General features: G+C 36.2%; 1 protein-coding gene across 7 annotated transcripts in view; it reads left to right on the top strand.

Moving 5' to 3' along the window:
• The window catches only part of LCORL (ligand dependent nuclear receptor corepressor like), a 146,040-nt gene that overhangs the window by 61,872 nt on the left and 61,692 nt on the right, over window positions 1–22,476 (top strand). For 6 of the 7 annotated variants that reach the window (XM_031943321.1, XM_031943317.1, XM_031943316.1 and 3 more), the window contains exon 5: window positions 15,843–16,094. In XM_031943321.1, the coding sequence (XP_031799181.1) occupies window positions 15,843–16,094 (252 nt within the window). Of the gene's footprint in view, window positions 1–15,842; window positions 16,095–22,476 lie in introns of those variants that run through there. The other variant, XM_031943322.1, reaches the window with a different exon arrangement.

The following is a 22,476-nucleotide window of genomic DNA, read 5'->3' as shown; positions in this document are numbered from 1 at the left end:
GTTTTGCAAGACACATCAAGGATGTTAATCAAACCCTTGAAAAACATGGGAACAAGGAAAAATTTAGTCCTTCATGTGATGTGACTCCATATGACAGGGGAATTACTCCTCACACTGAAGTTAATTACTTAAGTTGAGGCTGATATAAAAATCATTATTAGATTGAAGAACTTGATGTTACTAAGCTTTTAAAAAAATAAAACTACTTTTTAAAGGAATAACCATTTAAACAGATGTAAGAAAACCTGTGTTTAGCAGTTTACACTTGTAAAAGAATGTAACTTTAAAATCAGAGCTAATGTGTTATCTTTTTTTGAAATAGAATTATTCTTGAAAAGGATTAAGGAGAGGAAGATCTCAAAGTTATGAAAAACCTCAGTTTTTCAGTGAATTGTAGATGCAAATAATTCTAGAGTGCCTTCCCCAAAATGTTTGATCTAACTAAATTAAATCTCTTATTTTTGCTCAATCTTGGAAGGTGATTGAAACACTGGAAAATTCAGACCCAGTTTCCTTACACAGTTACTCCAGAAAGCATGGTGGAAGGATCGTAGTGAACAAGCATCTCTTGAACCTCCTTTTCATGTGAACTGGGTTGGGCCTACATACTAGGAAGTTTAGTGTAGAAATAACAGGGAACTAGGAGAGAGGAAAGGAAAACACAAGAGGTTTTCATGAAGGAATTCATCATAAATAAAACAGACTCCAGTCTCAGAATGGATGGTGGGGTTGAAAATGAAAAAAGACAGAAGTCATAACTTGTGATGGGGTCTGGTTGAGAGGAAGAAAGGCAAGGGAGCCAAAGTAGTGCCCGAGTCACAGATTACTGGTGTGCAGTGTAAGGGTGAGCCAGGAGAGAAAGGAGCAGAAGAGAAAAGAGAAATGACTTTATAGAGGCAAATGACTGTAAAGGACTTAGTGGTTCTGGCCTGAGACTCCAGAGCAGACACAGGCTCTGATCCTGACAGTGAGGTGATAAGTCCAAGGTGTAGGAGACAGGCATTTCTGACAGCCTGTTTAGAGAACTGTTTGGTCCCATCATGCACATTGGGTGCTGTGTCAAGAGGAAGAGAAATGGGTTTCTCTTTTGAAGTTTCATGTCCGCAAAAAGTATTTGAGATATTGTAAGAAAAAGAGAGTAACTGGAATCTGGATTTGTTTTGTTCTAAGGGTTTAAAGATTAGGAACTTCACAACTAGGAGGACTGCACTCATGTAGAAAGGAAGTAGGGTAGAAATTGCGATTTCTCATAATTAGAGTGTGACAGGAAGAGGCAGGGCTGGAGAGATGGACATCTGTGAATTTTGTTCTTTCCTGAGAATTGCAACACAACCTCCCTTGTTGTGAAAATACATCAAAATCAATATGGAATCAAGGAGGCATAAGGAAAAAAGGTAATACATGGTGTTCTGGAAGTCTTAGTGTGCTTTTAGGTTATTAAATCTTATTGAAGTTTATGTTAAAGCTCAAAACTGCATTAAGATTTTTGGGAAACCATCTATCTGTAAGCAAAACACATTTCCAGATCTTGAAGGGACAAAAAGAAAGAAAATCTAAGAATAAGAACTAAGAGAACTTTCATCATTTGGGGAATGGCTGGACAAAGTTTAGCATATGAAAGGAATATATTTATGACATAAATAATGAAAAAGAGGATTTTAGAGAATCATGGAAAATATTAAGTGGTACAGTGTGTGAGGTGAACAGAACCAAAATGACAATTTTATACAGTGCTGACATTTTGAAGAAAAACAGTTTTAAAGACTTTTAAGAACTCCAATCAAAGGCTTGACAAATCTCGAGGGCTTAAAAGGTAATGAACTGCAAATTCAAAAAGAGACATACATTTTTGGACATACGATGCAAGATGTGTGAATGGCTTTTGGAGATGTGAGATTCGAGGTCAACAGATAGTTTGGGAAAGGATAGGTGGATTTGAAAATCATTACTCTGCATAACAAAATGAGCTGAAGATATAAAGTTTGTAAATATAATCTCATGTATTAATAAGATTTGGTGATAATGTTAACTCATTTTTCACTTGAAGGCAGTGAAACAGCAAAGCCTTTGTTAAAAGGCTATGGCTGTTTTAGTAGGCTTCAAAATCAGTATTAGTTGATAGTGTTGTGGCAGCCAAAAACATTTTAATGCTGTCTTGGTCTGTATTATTGGAAGCGTGATGTCCAGAAGGAAGAATGCAGTTTATCCTGGTTACATTGCAGTAGTATTCATTTCTGGGCATTACACTTTAAGAATGTCATTACTCAGAGGGTACTCTATATGTACTCTATACATGTACTCTATACATAATCTATGTACTCTATACATAATTAAGTTAAAGAAATTGGGTGTTAGGGGCAGCGAGGTGGTGCAGTGAAGTCAGGAGGACCTGAGTTCAAATCTGGCTCAGACACTTAACACTTCCTAGCTGTGTGACCCTGGGCAAATTACTTAACCCCAATTGCCATAACCAAAAAAACAAAAAGACAAAAAAAAAAAAAAAACTAGGGCTTTAGTTTGAAAAAAAGAGAAGCCGAGATTGAATTTGATTGAACTTGGGTGATAGTAGCTCTTTTAAAATATTTGAAAGGGCCACATTTGGAAAATCCAAGCCATTGCTTGGATTATGGGGGACAGAGATAGGATTAGTATGAAAAAAGCATTTTTCAACAGAAACAAACTTGTGAATTCATAATAAGTATCTCAGGACATAACAAATTCAGTCTTTGTTTAAGTAGAGATTGGATGACTTCTTATCAAGAATGTTACAGAGGAAAAAGAGGGACTAGATTTGAGATCAGAGAACCAATGTTCAAATCCAAGTTTTACTATTTGATTCTGGACAAATCCCTTAACTCACTGGATTTCAATTCTCTCCTTGTAAAAAAGAGAGGGAGTTGAGTAGTTGACTTCTGGGTTCCCTTTCAGGTGGAATCCAGTGAGTTCAGAAATTCTTTTTCACACTGCCTGCATATTCGTTTGAGAAAACAACATGGCCTAATGAATGTTTGTTCTGCTTCTTTTTGGTTTCAGGTATGCCATTGGGTAAATTCATTTCTCTATACCCTTTCTCTAAAATGGAGGATGTTTGTCTACTTGTATATAAAGTACATACCACATTAAGATGTATATATACACCCTTTATCGTATTTAAAAATCAGAAAGCTAGATGAAAGTAATACTAGCTTAAACAAAAAGCATTACATAGCAAAAGCCTATTCTTGTTTATATTTATTTGTGGCTAATCACTTCAAGAGAATGAATTAATAATATTTCAGATTTATGTGATTATTAAACTGAGTATATGTTTATAAACATGGTTTTGAAAAATGTATTCTTTAAAAATGAATGCTTTTATAAATTCCTCCCCTCCAAAATTTTAAAATTTGGACTTTGCTTTTTTTTCTTTTTAAAGAATTGCCATAGAATGATAGAGTATCAGAGTAAGAATCTTCTCATTTTAAAATGAGGGAATTGACATGAAGAAAAATACAGTGACGTATGTAAAGTTTTAGAGTTAGTGACAGAGCCAGGATTGCTATATAAGTTTCTGTCCTCACATTTTTCTTTAGACTTCCCCTCAAATTTCAGAAACTCATGGAACAGACTTAAATATTACAAACAACTAATTTTTTTTAAACCTCTTTGGTTAAATAAGGTTTCCTTATCTTGTAGCCATGAAAATTGGGGAGGAAATTAGTCACTTTCATTAGAATAACATAATCTTCCAGACTACTGTTGTCTATAACTGAAAATTCACATTGCCAAAAAGCAAATTTTAGACTTGAGGGGGGAGGAATTAATAGCTTTGTGTAAAACGTACAGAACATTACCAAGCAACAGGTGCCTTGAAAATTAGAATGGATTATATAGAAGTTAATAACTCTGTGAGACAAGAATTACTAAAAAAAAAAAAAAAAAAAAAAAAAAAAAGTGAAAAGACTGGAAAAGAAGAAAATAAAATGCAAGCAATATTACATTTTTTGAACTACTGAGATAATTGTGCCATTTATTTTAACATAATGTCTTTTGGAATTGCAATAAGAAGAGATAGGACACCTCCCCAATTCTTCTTGCACACATCTCTGTCTTTGGAGTGCTTACACAAATAGACTAACATACAGAACAAAAGATTATAAACTTATAACATTTTAATCTGGTTGGTAATAGAAGCATTAGCTATAAACTGCAGAAATTATCTGTTAAATATGTAAAGTTTTACAGATAATAGGCAACTGTAATTTATATGCTATATTGACTTGGGGGTGTATATAAAACAAAGTTTCTTTATTTTTTTCACTTAGTAGGACATTGTCCAAAAGCAGCTTAAATTTTTAATTCTTTAAAAGCTACTCTGTTATAAAAAATACTTTATAATACTACAAAAACTACTTCTGCTGTTTTCATGCAAGTGATCCTAACTATAATCAGACCTGCCAGCAGCAGAATTATAATAGCCTTTATGACTTTACAAACAAGCAAGAAGCCTTTTGAGATGCAGCAAATTTAGTCCAATCCAACAAGCATTTATTCAGTGCCTGTTCTAAAAAGTGCAAAGAATTTTACTTCTTACTAAGGAAAAAAGAGATAAATTTTAAAATAGTCCCTGATCTCTAAGAGGATATAGTCTAGGCAGGAGGTATTTAAACAGATAATGGTATTGCGAAATGTTATGAAGGGAGAGAGCACTGATAATTAGGGACCTTAGGAAAGATTCCCCATGGGAAAGTTTTGAAAGAAGATGGGAATTCGAGGAAGGGAGCATTGTTCAGAGTAGCTGTTGGGGAAGTACTATTACAAAGACAGGGGAGGAAGGCTAGTTTGGCCTTAGTCTAGGGCGCCTGAAAGACTGGAGATGGCAAACCAGGACCAGTTGGTAAAGGACTTCAAAGACCAGGCCTTAAGGAATACATCTTTCATCTAATGGGGTAATGGGGAAAAAGAATTAGATGGTAAGACCGTACTTTAGAAGATCATTTTAGTAACTATGTGGAGCATCTGTAAGAGAGGACTGAGACTGGAAGCTGATTGTTTTGAAGTTTTTGTAGAAATTTAAGCCGTGAATTGATGGTCTGAAGTAGAGCAGGACCAGTTGAACAACAAGGTATAATCACGGAAATAGAAGTAACACTCTGGAAATTGACTGGATTTCTGTAGTTATTTTACATAGTTCTATGTTTGTGTAGGTATTTTCTCCCCTCTGCAATGTCATAAGCCATGTCAGAATAGATTTTATATTGATGTTCATTCCTTCTGCTTTCCTTATTGTCCAAGATGTTAATTTTGTGTGTATTAGACAATATGTATTTAATAGATTTTCAGCCCAGGAGACCATGTACTGAGCACAAAATGGAATAGTTTGGATTTGATGAGCTTTTATAGCAATACTATGCGTTTATTATAGACTTGTAGATTAATCCTCCAGTCTAAGATCTAGAGGGGATTTTGTAAGACCATTTAGTTCAACATTTGGGTGAAGAAAACTAAGGCCAAAGTAGTCATACATCATCATTATTACTGTCAGGTAGTTCCAAAACATCTGTGACTGAGTCACCTTATGGGACATTCTGTTCCATTTCTATGAAATCTCCAGTTATTAGAAATTCATCCTATTTTATCTAAAATATTGGCTCTATTATTATATTATTAAAATTTTATTTTATCTAAAATGACTGTAACTTCTTGGCATTGGAGATAGCTTACAAGAGTATAAGATTTAGAGCTAGAAAGAGATCTTACAGATAATCTTAAACTGAGCATCCAAAATGATTTCAACAGATTAAAATGTTGAGTCATTTTAATCAGATAAAATTTAAAAGGGATACATCTAAAATCTTTGTTTCAGAAAACCAACTTCCCAGAACTAGAACTACACAGTAACCATAACTGAGTAAGTTAACGAAATTATAATGCCAGATTTGCCTCTGGAGAGGCAGCTCCCTCCTCATATTGGTATGGAACGTTTTGTGTTCGTTCCTTAGTTGATGTGTTGGGTATCATTTTGATGAGCTGTCCTGTTGACTTTCAAAAAATTTTAATTTTTACAAGGGATCTATTACTAAATAGGGAAATAAGGGAAGGGGAAACTCTGAAATGGAAAATCAGCTTGACAGGAGGGGTACATGGCTTTATAATATTTTGTACAAAAACACTCAGGGACTTTGAGTAGAGCATAAGCTCCTTGTGTGAGGCTAGGTATGATGATGGCAGTCAGAAAATAAATGACGGTGAGATCCTGAGTTGCTTTGAAAAGTTCACTATCCAGGGCCTGAGAGAGCCTCTTCTCATCTGATTATGTTTGGAGAATCATTCCATTCTGAATATACATAGGAATATAACAGTGTAGGAAAGACACTGATAAGTAAGAGAAGGTAGGGGACCAGGAAGTCGTGAGATTCAGATCATGCCATGGAAGGTTTAGAAGTATTTGCTCTGGGAAGGGGAAGATTCTCAAGGTAATCTTTTGGCCAACGTGGTTTGAAGAATGCTTGTCTTGTGGACAAGGAATTAGACTTGTTTGACTTGGGGGTTGAAGTTAGTTTTTTTCAGAAGGAAGGAGTTCAGGTTTGTGTTTTGCTCTTTGCCCACCTGACTTGGCCAGCAAGCATGTATCTGCGTGACTGTAATTTGCTTTTCAGCATCAAAGCTTTCCTTCAACCCTTGGGCTAGTGCTGGTTATGGAGACATTTCTTTGAGAATGTCCTAGCCCATTGGCTTGCCCCAAGTCTGCAACAGTCCTACCCTTTTCTCCTTTGGTTTGTGAATTTTTTCAAGTCTAATATTTTTGAGAGAAGTTGCATCAGAATAAAAGTATTTTGAAACTTATGTTGCTTAAACCCTGGTTGGAGACTGCGTCCTGTAGTAATTGCTGTTTGCGGTTTCTCCTTTTCCTTGGGAAGATGTACAAAATCTGACATTCAAAATCCTCCCTGACCTAGTCTCCTTAGACATTCCTCCCCAGGAGGTGCTCAGTGCTCCAGTGCACCAGCCGGGTGCTCCCGAGTTCCAAGATATCTCCCTCATAATTCCTCTGGTCCTGCAACTTCTTGCTCTTGTTTACTTTCAATTGATCCTCAGTATAGTTCATTTGTATATATTTATTTGCTTATTTGTGAAGCCTTTAAGAGTAGGGAACTGCCCTTTTGCTTCCTTTTGTGCCCCCCCTTCCTAATAAACCAAAAATCTTTAAAACCCACCTGATGATAAAGAGTAAGGAGCAGCCACACGAGCAAGTTTTGCTCCTCTCGTGGGCTTTAGTGCTTGTTAAGCCTGGAGAGGTTTATTCCTATGTCCTCTTTGAGGTCGAATATAGCCATGGCTACTCCATATCAACCCCACTACCGTTAATGGAAGTGACCACTCTTAACTCTCAAAAGTTTAAATGCATCATGTCACAGACCTGGGGCTCAGGTCTTCTGACTCCGCAGGAAAGAATCTTATGAAATGACACAGGAAACCTCAATCAAGATACAGGAAAGATTAGACACAGGATCATGGGGAGGGGGTGTAAAAGGTGGGGAGCACAGGAAGTCCATCTCGCCCTAGAAGCTGCCCTTTGTAGAACATCAGGTTTTGTGATAGGATAGGAATAGCCTGAACTTAGAAAATAGCAAATAACGGTACTTCTGTGGTTGCTGTGACATGACAGCTTCATGACTCGGTTGTCTTGTAGAACAACAGATGTACATGAGAGCTTTAGGGTTGCTTTTCTGTCTCTGGCAGCAGAGGGTAATCACAAGTACAGATATTGGCATTTCTGGTATAGTTTGCTTGAAAGGGAAAATGTGTTCAGAGGACCTTAAACATGTGGGACCTGTTACTAATATGTGATTCTTAAAATCTTAGTTGCATATAAAATTGAGACAGAGAAAACTCAGAATTTTTGTTACCCAGCATTTCGATAAAGTAGAAAATGCAGATGATTTAGAATTTCATGGCACAGTGCATAAAATAGTTCCAACCCTGAAATCACGAAGACTCCTCTTGCTCTGTTCAAATGTAACCTTAAACACTAGCTGTGTGGCCCTGGCCAGGTTACTTAGCCCTGTTTACCTTCATTTCCTCCCCTATAAAATGAACTGGAGAGGGGATGGCAAACCATTCCAGCAACTTTGCCAGACAAACCCCAAATGGACTCACAAAGGGTTGGATACAACTGAAAAATGGCTGAACAAAGAAATTAAATATGGGATACATATCTTCTTGCCTTTTCTTATATGTAAAATAGAGATGATAACTAACTTGAACTATACCAACAAAGAGGAGACACCCTCTCTTGAAAGTTCTGTGTGCTTGTTAGGTATATTTCTTGCTATTAGTAGTAATATAGTACTGGTTCTATCTTCCAATGCAAAAGCAGCCAAGATCTTTTCAGCTCCAGCTTTTAAGTTTCAAATAGTGACTCAGAGTTACTATTGCACTAATAGTTGCTATTCCCACAAAATTGTTTTGTTGGAGATTTTTTGGGGGAAAAGGTTTTAGCATCTTAAGTAACAGAAATAGTAATAACTGAGTTAAGTATATGCTCTGGTAGATACAAATAAGATACAAATGTGAAAAAGATGTCATCCCTGGGTTTAAAGAATGTACTGTCTAGTTAGGGATTTCAAATCTAGTTTGTTGTTCCCCGTCCAAGCTAAGATTTAAGTTAAAAAATAACAACTGTGCTGTTGCACACATCGATTAATTTTTCTCTTAGCACCTAAAAAGTGTGAAGATGATTTGGTTGTTGATAGATTTTATTAACTAAAATCAAGTATAATAATTGTCCTCTATCAACAGAATATCCCATCCTTTGTTAATTGTAAGAAATCTGAATGTTGTAGAGAATGATGTACTCTCAGAGGCAGTGCTGACTCGGCAACTATACTATAAGTGAGCAGATCTGGAGAAATTTGCCTGCAAGATGGGTGAAAAATAATTTCATTAGGTGATGTAAGAGGTTGGAGAAAAGACTAAACTCACTTTGAGATAGCCTTCGAAGAAGCAAAATTAGTTGGAGGAGGAGGTCAGAGGGAAAGGAGGCTAAAGTATTAAAATCAAGACTGGAAGTGACCTTGAGAGATCTTTAAAAAAAAAAAAAAAAGCAATCCATTTAAGAATTTATTAAATGTCCCTGCCTATCTCGGGAGGAAAGGGTGTGGGAAAAATAATGTAGGACAATATCTATTACCATATATGGGTAATTTTAAAAGACAACTTTCATGAAAGGTCTCTCTATACAACATTACTCTATCTTAATTAATTGCAGTCTTTTTACCTTTTGAGAATATCCTAATCAATGACTATTGAGCCCTACTCAAAAACTGGAGAAAGGAAAACCAAATTGAAGGACGCTGCAGCCTTTCAGACATGATTGTTTAGTTCAGTCCATTTAAATACATGTCTGAGCCTATGGGTGAAGCATATGCCTAAATATATTAGCATGGTTGCTTGGGACAAGACAAGCAAAACAATTTTTGGTACTGTGTGTATGCACAAGCATAAAAAAATCTTAAGAACAGATCAACAAATTAAGAAAATTTGTAGCTAGGCCACAAACCTAACTTAATCCCATTCCTTTTCCTTGATATTTATCACTTAAAATTCAGTGTTACCTAAACCTGAATTGTAAAGGACAGAATTGATCCTATGTGGTATCTACACTAAAAATAAATAAAATACATAAAACCAGTTAAAAATCCTAAACAGTCCTATAATATCCTGGTAGCCTTCTCTGAACTTGATGTTAATTTTTTTTATTTTGTTTTAATTTTCAATAGTGCTTCATTTTTCCAAAAAGATATATAAAGACAGTTTTCAACATGTTTGTTGTTGTTGTTTTGTTTGTTTGTTTGTTTTTGCTGAGACAATTGGGGTTAAGTGACTTGCCCAGAGTTACACACTTAGGAAGTATTAAATGTCTGAGGTCAAATTTGAACTCAGGTCCTCCTGACTTCAGGGCTGGTGCTCTATCCACTGCACCACCTAGCTGCCCCTCACCATTCATTTTTTGTAAGATTTTGCATTACAGATTTTTCTCTCTCCCTCCTTTAACTTTCCCTCCTCCTCAAGACAGCAAACAATCTGATAATAGGTTAAATATGTGCAATTCTTTTAAACATATTTCCACATTTGTCAAATAGTGCAAGAAAAATTGGACCAAAAGAACCACCACAAGAAAGAAAAAACAAATTTACAAACAAAAAAGTGAAAACATTGTTCTTCAATCCACATTCAGGCTCCATAATTCTCTCTCTGGATGTAGATGGCATTTTCTGTCCCAAGTCTATCGGAATTGCCCTGAATCACCATATTGTTGAAGAAGTCCATCCCGTTTGACCTTCACATGATCTTGTTACTGTTTTTCTTGGTTCTGATCATTTCAGTCAGCATCACCTTTTCTGAAATCACTTTTCTGATCATTTCTTTGAGAATAACAACATCCCATCACATTCATATACCATAACTTATTCAGCCATTCCCCAACTGATGGGCAGCCACTCAGTTTCCAGTTCCTTTGCCACTACAAAAAAGGCTGCCACAAACATTTTTGCACATGTGGGACCTTTTCCCTTTTTTTATATATTCTCTTTGGAATACAGACCCAGTAGTGAGACCACTGGATCAAAAGGTGTGTGAGGTTTGAATGTTTTAGTGTCCCAGTTTTCTCACGTCCCCTCCAACTTTTGTCATCTGTTCTTGTCATCTTAGCCCAATATGAGAGGTATGAACTTGCATTTCTCTAATCAGTAGTTAGATTTTTGCGTGGTTAGAAATGGCTTTAATTTCTCCATCTGAAAATTTGTATTCATATCCTTTGAATTTATCAATTGGAGAATGACAATTTATGTATTCTTATAAATTTGATTCCATTTTTTATATATTTTGGAAATGAGGTCTTTATCAGAAACACTGGCTGTAAAACAAAACCTATTTCCGAGCTTTCTGCTTCCCTTCTAATCTTGGTTACATGGTTTTGTTCATTCATAAACTTCTTAATTTAATGTAATCAGAGTTGTCCGTTTTGCATTTCATAATGTTCTCTAGTTCTTTGCTGTAAACTTAGATCTCCAAAGATCTGATAGGTGCCTACCCCTTGCTCTTCTAATTTACTTATTACCTTACCTTTTATGTCTAAATCATGAACCCCATTTAGACCTCATCGTAGTACAGGGCACCAAACAATTTTAAATGTTACTTGCCAGCATTGTCTACTGTGCAGTATTGGATTTTTCTTTTACAGGGTGCTTCCGAATCCATCAGGTGACTGGCAGCCTGTCCAGAGATCCTTAGCATTGCTTAGAGCATCAGAAAGGATACAGTGCTAGGTTCTTTTCAGCCATCAACCTATCATTGTGGCTTCCAAGCTCTTGTCAGTTTGGGATGAGCATCAACTAATCAACTGCTTTCTGTATGTCTCAGATAATTAACATTGAGTAGCAAGCAGTGCTTTTGTCCAGGGAGCAAAAGAACAGGCATGAAATCTAGCTAAGCATTAAGATTGGTCTCACAGATGTCTGTAACAAAACATAATTTTGCTCAAAGGAATGTAGTCAGTGGTGAGTTCCAGAGGGATACTGTTACTTTATGATAATTGCTGACTGAAACTCTTGGAGAGTCATGGAAATGTTCCTACATTTAGAAAAGTACTTAACCTGAACTGTTTTTACTTGTTCTGAACTTTGCTGACATGTTTTCTGTAGCCCGTAGAAGAGATGCATCTCCACTAAACTTCAAGGTGAAGGGAGAGCCCTTCTCCGGGCTTAGCCCTAGGACAATTTTGTGTTGACAACACATAAAAGTTTGTTGCTTTTAAGTTTTGATTATGTGTTATATATCAAAATTAACTAAAAGAAAATTCTTAGGTGAAATTATTATGTTTACTGAAAATAATTATGTGATTCTCTAGATCTCATCCATCTTAGAATAATTCCTTTTCTAATCGCATAAAATGAAGCATTAGTAGCAATCAGATCATCACTGTTAGAACGTCAAAAATTAAAGAGACTTGGTCAGTAAAGGACTTTTGCTGTCATATTTATGAATGGTTACTGCATGTCCAAATTTTTCCTTCTGGCCAATGATCACCTTCCTTACTTTGCAGCTTATTGTATTAAATACACATTATAACGGAGCCAGTACTTTTGTAAAGATGGCCCTTTAGCACTCAGCTTTCTTCAGAATTGCACTGTCTTTGACTTGGAATAATGAGCATTGGTTTAATATTACACTCGTGGCTCTCAGCTCTTTATATCCCACTTTTGTGTATATTATGTGTACTCTGATATGATACTATGGCACACATAGTAAGAATATCAGAGTACACAAAATAGTTTACAGGAGACAAGATCCAAGAAAGAGAACAGCAACAAAGTATCTATTTTCACATGTTTATTAAATGTGAAAAGTATATATAATAAATAAAGAAGCCTAATTTGGCAGATCCATCATTTCTAAATTGTGAAAGTTTTGCACAACTAAGTATTAATATTTCTATTTCAAACTCCCTGGGGATTTTTTAGGACCTTATTCTATGTCATTTTACCCCCATTTTGTGCAGTAGGGGAATCCTTTCATGTTTACATTTAACTCGAAGCCATCATCCACAAGTAAACAATACTTTTCAAAGTACTCTGCCCCATTTTTTATCTGTTGACCTAGAAGAGCAAACAGTACTACTGGCATTCTGATTTTTGTTATTGTTTAGTTGATTAGTCAAGTCCGACTCTCTGTGACCCTATTTGGGGTTTTCTCCGCAGAGATATGAGAGTGTTTTGACATTTCCTTCTTCAGCTTATTTTACAGATGAGGAAACTGAGGCAAAAAAGTGCAGTAACTTGCCCAGGTTCATACAGGAAGTTTCTGATGCCTGATTTGAACTCAGGTTCTTCTGATTCCAAAGCCAACACTATCTGTTGTGCTATTAGCTGCCCTACTCTCACTTTAAACGGGGCTTATTTTTGTGAACACCCAATATTGTTTTTACACAGCGTCAGGGAAAGAACTTGAGTGCTTTAAGAAAAATTCATCTTTTCATTTACCCTCTTTAATCGCTGAAACTTCCATCACTACCCTATATTATTAGGTAAAAATTAAAAAAGAGAGAGATAAAAGGATAATTTTCACTTATTTTTGGCAATGGATTAATCCTGGTTTTAGATGATAATGCCTATCTTTCCCTATAACTCATATACATAGATATTGATTTTATTTTAATAAAATTTTTCCCTTGAGAAAGCATGACTCATTCATACATAAATGCAATCCATCATCCCCAAATCATTGTTTAAATAGTCACCCAATTTTTTTGGCTGACCTAGCAGTGGACTTGTTGTGGCCTTAATACTAAGGAGATGGTCCTATAATCCTTTAATACTATGTCTTGTTCAGCTCTTTCCCTAGAGTAGTTTCTGATGGATTTATAATAGTTTCCTTAGTAAATCTAGGAATACAGGCACAAATCTGTATCTACAGCCAAGTAAGAAAAACTGGCCTAGGCCTTTGGTTGAGCATTTATTTTGGTACCACTCAAAGCCATAAAACACTGCTACAGCTAAGTAATATACATCATCTTAATAGGATTCTGTTATATTTTTCACCCATAGGCAAACCACCCCCCATCACTTTCTTTATCACTAGTTTGACCCTAGCACTCTAGTAGTAATAAAATCCAATAAAGCACAAGAATTTGGACTTGAGAAATGGCATTCTTTCCACTATCCCAGATTGGTGGAGTATGTAGAAAAGACTAAAATTAACTGTTCTCTGCAGATTTAATCTTTACTTTTCTTCAGTGTGACTTTTTACCTATTCAAAAATCCAATTTTTCTTTGTTCTCTCAATGAAATGATATCTTCTCAGCAAATTGGCAGAGTGAATTGACCAATAACATGAAGGTGAGATCCCACTGCAACATGCTCTGGAATTGTTCTATTTGAAAAGCAAGTTGGAGAGTAGGAAATGCCCAAAGCAGTCTTAAAATATTACTAATCTGGGAACTCTTCTTACTGAGAGAGACTGTGTAAGGGATCTTTAATGACAAGAATATATGATTCTTAGTAAATGAACTTTTAAAACTGAGCCTACAATGAGTTTCCTTTTCCTGAGTAACAACATCAAAATATTTCAAGAAAGAGATTTAGATCATGTTTTGTCTTTTAACCTTGAATTGGTAATGGGACAGGGAAGGGAGAAAGAAAAGGATAAGAACTATTAAAAACTAATTTACAGCCTTTGTTTTTTCCTTCCCATTTTCTCCATTCTATTAATTTAACTGTCTTTAATATAATTTTTTATCTATCTTATTTAATCCATTCACCACCATTGTTATAATCAAATACACACAGTAGGTCCAGTGATCTTTTACCAATTATTTCTCCTAGGTTTTGCCCATTTATTGTTTCCCATTTTAATGGTTCAAGGGAAGAATTTTTAATTGTTCAAATGTAGTAGCAGTTGTCTTGCTGAAATGTTTTGTAATTTAGGACAGAAGGTGATCAAGTGGTTTTTAAATAGGTTTTTATATAGGCTATTTAAATAGAGTTAGAAATTCTTAATTTAGTCATATGGAAATCTTTTACCTTTGAAACATTAGGTAGGGGAAATGCCACAGGGGTTTCCTCAGTTTATATTTTTTAATATACAAAGTTTGTATTTAACAAGTTTTATTTCTTGTATGTAGTATTTTGTTAAAATAAGTGGAGATATTTACCCTCTTAACAGCAATGCATAAAAAGAAAGGAACTTCAAAAAAAAAAATCAGTGTAAAAACTTTGATAAAGAGAATGTATGGAGAATTTTCCTAAACCAAATGATTCTACTTTACAACTACAATAGTAAAATTTTGATTGCTTTTCTTTAAAGAATTCTGCTCCTGTTTTTTTTTTTATAGATTATGATAGAAGATAAAACAATTTTGGTTTGGAAATATCCAATAATTTTATAAAATAACACGAGATTAAATTGAACGTATTATTTGTTCTCAGTTATCATTAGTTTAGAGGCATGGACCATAAGAAGAGCTAAAACTCTAAAGAGCTGATTTATAGAATTATGTTAACTTGTTATTGTATTAGTTTAGTTTCCTTATTGATGATAATTTTAGCAGGAACCTATATCAGGTCCAAGGAATATATAGTAGGAAGGTTATTTATCGTAAGCCATTCTACTTTTTCTTGACTAGTTTAATGAGAATTATTGGTTCACTAAATAACTGTAGTTTACATTATTTGAAATATTTTCATTGATAGTTCTCCCTGGTATTATATTTACATGTAGATTACTTACTCTAAAATCGGGGATGAATTTCAGAAATGTTTTTAATGTTTTGCATTATATTTCTGATTTGTAAAATGTTTTTATTCATGTAGTAAGCTATTAATAAAAATCATCTTATTGACTACTTGTTATTGGAAACTTATGGAAAACTTAAAAAAACAGTTTAGATACTCTATTTCTGTCAGTTTGTTCTTATTGGCTACTTAAATTTACTGGAAACTTATAGAAAACTTAAAAAAAAAACCACTTTAGATACTCTATTCTCTTTCTGTCTAATTTGTTATCTTTAACCTTTAAAACGTGATAAGCACTTGCTTCCAAAAGTTGATGATAATGATGATGATGATGGTGGTGGTGATGGTGGATGATAGGGATATTCCAAGTTTTCAGTTAATATGTTAATATAATAATTAACCCTCAATTTAAAATGAATATTGGATAGAATTTCAGAAACCATTGACAACTGGATTAATTCTAAAAAAAAAATTTCTTAATCATGATTTGTAATTTTGAAAAAAATTAGACGTACGTATATTTAATATTTCTATTTTCTAATGCTTGTTATATGTATGTTTTTTTCCTAGATCTTCCTCAGAACTGTGATCCTAACATTCCCCTAGTTGCTCAGGAATTAATGAAAAAGATGATACGTCAGTTTGCAATTGAATACATTTCAAAAAGTGGTAAAATTCAAGAGAATAGAAATGGTTCAGTTGGACCAAGTCTAATATGTAAAGGTATCCAAATGAATCAAATAGAAAACTCCCTTCAGGAAGAGCAGGAAGGCCCCCTAGACCTCACTGTGAATCGAACTCAAGAACAAAATACTCAACAAGGTAAGACTTTTGTAATATAACATATATTAACATGTAATTATTTTAGAAGCCTAAGTTTTTTTTAACTTATTCTCCTTTGATTGTTTATAGATAAAACATTTAATATATGGGCAACGCTTATCTTCTGTAGCATATAGTAGAGAGTGAATACCAAAACCCTCATTTTGACTAGTAATTTGGTAGAAGAATGATAGTCTCTTTTCCAGAAATTCTAACCAGTATCAAAGTATCACTTCTTCCATCAGTATAATCGTATTGTACTAAGAAGAAATATGACCAAAAGCAAGTAACTAACTGATTCGAAAGTGAGACTTATACGATTAGCATACCCAATAATGAATGATGAGCATGTACATGCACTGTAATAAGTCCCGATAATTTGGAATTAGAAAAAAAGAACTAAAAGATGTGTCCTTTGGCCTAAGACTATTTAGTTAGGAAAACAGGAAAAAAATAATATAAATGAAAAAAATTACATGCTCAACTACCACGAGAAAAACCAGTAAGAATAACTGACTTGATATGGGCCAAGAAAGCTTAATAATGTTTACAGGAAGGGATAATCATAGACTGATAGCTTGAAGCGGCCTTAGGAATCATGTGATTTAATCTTCTCTGTCTTCATCCATGGATGAGGTAACTGGATCCAAGGAGCCCAACTAACCTGTCCAAGATGCAGAACCAAGATTCAAACTCAGGTACTAGAGAGCCATTGTGGTTTTCCCTCTGCCTTATTGCAGAGAGAACATTTGTTGTGAGGAGTAGAACATTCCAGATGTATTAAGAACAACAAATAATTTTGCTTAGCTAGATCAGAATATCCAATCTGCCATAGATAAGGAAATAGGAATATTCTAAAGAGGGAGGAAGAAACCATGGGAACTGGTTTTTAATTTGCTCAAGAAATTCTGGGGATTTTATTTAAAAGGCTTAGGAATATAATGGGTATGTTAAAGTTGGTTATGAAGGATTAAGAAAAGGAAAAAATAAAGATGACTTCAACTAACAAAAGAAGATAATAGGGATATATGGAAGAACACTTGGACCAGCCTCATTAGTCAGAGCTAAGATGGTACACATTAGGGAGTCAGTGAGGAATAGTCAGCCCATCTACAGATCATCCGCTTACAATAGGATGACAGCAGGATTTGTAAAGATGAGGGTTATGTTCCTCTTTCTTAGGTGTATAAAGTCATGATAAAATTCCCTCAAATAGAAAATAGTTAATATGCTTTCATTTTATTTTATTGAGCTTCAATTTTTCCCTTCTGCAAAATTCAGTAATCCCTCATTTCCTTCAGTCACATCTAGTATCACCGGGTTTCCAGACCTTTCACCATTCTGGTCATCTAGAGATGCTCTTAAAATATGAGATCCATAACTGGGTACAATATTGCATACTTATGACAAGCACAGGCAGAGGAGAATCAGGAAGGGCAAGGTCCTGGCGGCCGGCTAGTTCGCTGGTATTCTTCAGAGAGTGCCCTTGGGCCCGGGGCTCTGGCTCCTGGGGAGATCAGAGCGGTGAGGGAGAGGAATCAACTTGGGTGAAGGGGCCCAGCCAGGAGTCTGGGGGAGAGGGAGACTGGCAGCCCAAGGATCAGGGGCCTGAGGAGGCAAGAGAAAAGGCAGAGAGGGGGTCTTCATTGAACTATGGACAGCTAAGGTACTGAGAAAGAAGTGAAGGCCTTGATTATAGGTGGCCTTTTCAAGGAGTTTAGCTACAAAATGGAGGGACAAGATAGAAGGACAGATCACGTGAAGCTTTTTAAGAGCAAGGGAGACCTGGGGGTGGGGAGGCGCTGCCTAGAGAAGCATATGTCAGACAAGCAGAGATAGGGGAAAAGGGAGGGATGCCCTGAAAGAGGCATTGAGCTGCTGGAGAAGATTGAATGAAATCTCAGCAGAAAGGCCCACCTGTGAGAGGAGAGAAGGGAAGGACAATCTGAATGAAAGGCTCTTGTCAAATGTGAAATATGAGGCAAGGTCCTCAGCTAAATGAGTAGAGGGAAGAAGGAGCCAGGAGAATTTTTAGGAGGAATAAAAACATTTTCAAAAACTGTTGTCGTGAGGGGGGTATTAAATTAATTATGGAAGTAAAAAAGAAATTCCTTGCTACAAGAGCCCAGCGGAAGTCACGTTCAGTTTCCCCCAACACCGTTTATAGCAGAATGCAAATAGAAGCAACGGCACGAGATAGTGGGAGTCGTCAAAAGCTGAGGGAAAGATCAGCAGGAAGGTAAAGGGAACGGACTCAAGGTAAAGAGCTGAGCTGGTTCTCCAAGGGGTCAGAAAGGAAAGACATGTAGCCAGTCCAGGATCTGGGCCCTAGAAAAGAACTAAGGAATGGAGTGATGTGAGGTTGAAGAAGAGGATTTGGGATTTCAAGCAAAGGAAAAGGCAGAATGGAAACCCATAGCAGTCAGAGAAGGAAGTGTCACAGTGGACAGATGTGGAAATGGCACGTTTGTGGGTGAGCGCAAGTTTAAGCATCTGACATCTCTGTGAAGCTGAAAAAAAAAAAGAAAAAAAAATGACTCCTGGGAGTCATTAGACATGAACTCCCAGAGTGGTGATGGGATGGGGGATGGGGATTGCCCAGAGAGAGGGAGAGGAGAGCCAGGAAATAGCTGTTTTGTGTAAGGAGTATTCCCCTTCCCCTCCCTTAGCCATCAGTGTCGGGGGAATGAATGAAAGTGCTGGGAAGAGCAGCCATGGAGCCTCTGCTGGGTTTCAGGCAGTTTTGTCAGTGTCATATATATGTAAAATCATTGACTTTGCTAAGAGAAAGCATCAAATAGATAAGTGTGTATTTACACTTATATTAGTATTTTTAAGAAGCTAAAATTCCGCCACTGTGAATGTTCCTTTTTTGTTGGTGAAAATTGGAGCTCTTCTGCAACCTAATAGAGACTTTGTTCAAGACATGATCAAAAAGTTTCAGCCCAAGAACACATCATCCCTTGTTTCCCTGGTGATAAGCCTTTCCAGACTAAGCTAGGCTCATTCCATTCTCAGGCATACAGTTCAGTAAGAACTCACATTCAGGTTTTCTGATTTCAGTTTCAGTGGTTTAAAGAATATCATACAATCAACTTAATTGTTAATGTCATAGATGGGAACTTTGGCATTTATTAAAAACTAATTGACCGTACACTTAACTGAATTAGGGCCATGGAACTGTATTAGTCTAGAGTAAGTGCTTTTGATGCTATTTTCAAATGTAGATTTTGCCAAATGCTTGTACTTTCATTCGAGACCTTCATCTGAAGATAACAAAATGTAATACATGTGATAGTAAAGATAGCTTATGTCCAATGCTTTTTAAATTTTGTAAAGTACTTTTATGACTTCTGTGAATCTTGCAGTAACCCTGAGGTAGGTATTTGATTATTTCCATTTCACTGTTGAAACCATAAGAAGTTAAGTGACAGCACAAACATATGAAACAAGATGCAAACTCACATCTTCTTAAATCTTGAGTCTAGCATCATTGGTATCAAATTCAAATAGAATTGGGGGTCACTAAAGCCATCCATAAGGATCCCTGCGAGCCTCATTGACTTAATTTTAAAATGTAACATTATCAATGCTTTTTGTTAATTTTTATTTATTTTGTAAAACGGCCAAACTCAGGAGTGTTTGAGCTTTATTATGTAGCTGGTGGCCTGCTGGTGTTTGACACATCTGCACGGCTCCGTGCCGCCTCCACAGAGCAGCCCTGATCAGAGACGGCTGTCCAGATTCCGCTTGGGGAATTCACAGTTCTCTCGGCTAATTAGCGCCTTTCGTTGTTGAATGAGTCCCTGATTGAAATTAGAAATGTTCCTCCCCTGAGCTGAAATGTACTTTCCTAAAATGTCAATCCAAGGGTCTTGGTTCTGCCCTCAGACCCATACAAAGCAAGGCTGCTCCTTCTGCTTCTCCTTCTGATAAGATCTCAGCCACCATTTCCCTGTTCAGACTTAACCTCTATAAAGCAACATCTCCTGATCTCCCTGATCTTTTCCTCTATAGGATGACGTGTTAACACTTACCTTTCCCTGAATAAAATGTAGTTTCTCTCTCAGCTGATGTGGGACTTGATAAATCTCTCCTGTTGCTCTCCAGTGCTACTTTCCAGCAAGAAACTTCCCCCTCCCACAGCTGTCTAGTGTTCTGAGAATACTAATCCCAGACCTTGGCTTCTTGGGTCTCAGACCCCTGTGCAGTGCTGTGGTTTTGTGTCAGGGAACCAGTTCAGGTGAAGAAATGTGTGCGGCCAGTAATTGAACGTCCCAGCTAAAGAGATACTGTGTCACCCAAACTGTGACCAGACTCAGAACTTGGGTTAACTCCAGTGTGGATGTGGATCTGTGCAGCAATGAAGTTAGATAGCGAGCTTAAGCACCAGAGGGAAACATGTACTTGTTTACATTCAGCTCTTCCTTCTGTGAAGCAAGGTGATAGTGATAGTGTTTGAAGCACAAAATAGTAAGAAGGACTCGAGATCAGGTCTCGTCCCGGACCTTGGCTCTGTTTGTGTTAGCAGAAACAGGTTGTGGTAGCTGGGCTGCACAGCTAAGCAGGGCTAGGACAAGTTGGATTTCCTCCTTTTTGCACCATTGTTTCTTCTCTGAACTCCAAGGAATTTCTGGCACTTCCTTTTTAGTCACACCCACTGTCATACAGTCTGTCATAAACATTTAAGTACCGGGTGATGTGCTTTAGCCCTGGGGACACTAATAACCAATGAAAGCAAAGATGGTGCCCACCCTGAAGGAGCTTCCAGTGTAATGGGGGCAATTTAAAAAGCACGAGAGTTGGGGTGGTTGGGAGCTCCCATAGATCCCTAAAACGGGAGTGGCTGGTGGGAACTGGGGGGAAATACTTTGCCTTCATGAAGTAGGGGCCTTTGGGTGTGATGAAAGGCAGGCAGAAGTCTGGCCGCATGGTGAGATTTCCTAGTGGTGAGTTTCCTAGGGAAAGAAGAGATGTTTGAGAGTTTCAGAGAAGACCAAAAGCAATGTCATTGGTGGAAAATAACAATTATCAGAAGAATTTTTTATGCATAAAAACAGCATGTAAATTCATTCATTAGCTCCATAATTTAGCACAGAAAATACAGACAAGGAACAATTTTAAAGACAATGGAAATTTGAATCAGAGCATTAATTTCACTAAGTGTTAACAACAAACACATGGTCATTTTGAGTCCAAATTCTAGTAACACTTATAATCTGTCCAGAATTGAACACAATGTGTTGCACAATAGCATTCTTTTACCATTTCAGATTTGTATTGTTTTGTTCCTCTACCTATATTACAGCTTCTGTCAAGTTATCCATTTGTATTTAAATTGCTTTGAATCATTGCTTTGAAGTATGGACCAAAAATACAGTGAACTGCACTTAATCTGTTCGATGTTCAATCAGAATTTCTTTAATGATCTGAAGTTTTCCAAAAACTAATAAAATGCCAATGGGACAAATCATTTTTTCAGGAATTAGGGGTGGGAGATAGAGAATTTCAAAAGATCACTTCTTTTTTTTTTTTTTTTTTATTTAATAGCCTTTTATTTACAGGATATATACATGGGTAACTTTACAGCATTAACAATTGCCAAACCTCTTGTTCCAATTTTTCACCTCTTACCCCCCCCCCCCCTCCCCTAGATGGCAGGATGACCAGTAGATGTTAAATATATTAAAATATAACTTAGATACACAATAAGTATACATGACCAAAACATTATTTTGCTGTACAAAAAGAATCAGACTCTGAATTATTGTACAATTAGCTTGTGAAGGAAATCAAAAATGCAGGTGTGCATAAATATAGGGATTGGGAAATGTAATGGTTTTTAGTCATCTCCCAGAGTTCTTTTTCTGGGCATAGCTGGTTCAGTTCATTACTGCTCCTTTGGAAATGATTTGGTTGATCTCGTTGCTGAGGAGGGCAACTCCTGGCAACTGGTCATCATATAGTATTGTTGTTGAAGTATATAATGATCTCCTGGTCCTGCAAAAGATCACTTCTAAAAAAAAAAATCAAAATAAAGCACAAGGCACTATTTTAAAATGTATTCTTCTGTCTCCTAAAATAACATACCCTTGATCTGAGTTTTGTTTATCAAATAGTACAGATGTGATTGTTGCAGAAAAACTAGTTTAGATGACATTTTCCGTATGTGTTGAGTATAACCATATTTTAATTTGACTAAACCAAAAGTGAATGCTGAGTATGCATTGTATTTATGAACCTAAAGGACAGTACAAACTCGGCTAACAAAAACTCTTAAGTGAATGAATGATAGAACAGTTTTCCAGATACTGGAAGATTTTTATGTACTAAAACCTTTGTCTTTGTCTTAATCATTTAAAATGGAAATTGCTCCCCAAAA

The sequence above is a fragment of the Sarcophilus harrisii genome, chromosome 6, assembly GCF_902635505.1.
Source record: "Sarcophilus harrisii chromosome 6, mSarHar1.11, whole genome shotgun sequence".
Classification (NCBI taxonomy): Eukaryota; Metazoa; Chordata; class Mammalia; order Dasyuromorphia; family Dasyuridae; genus Sarcophilus; species Sarcophilus harrisii.
The sequence above is the reverse complement of the archived record's forward strand: the minus strand, read 5'-3'. Positions and strand labels throughout refer to the sequence as shown.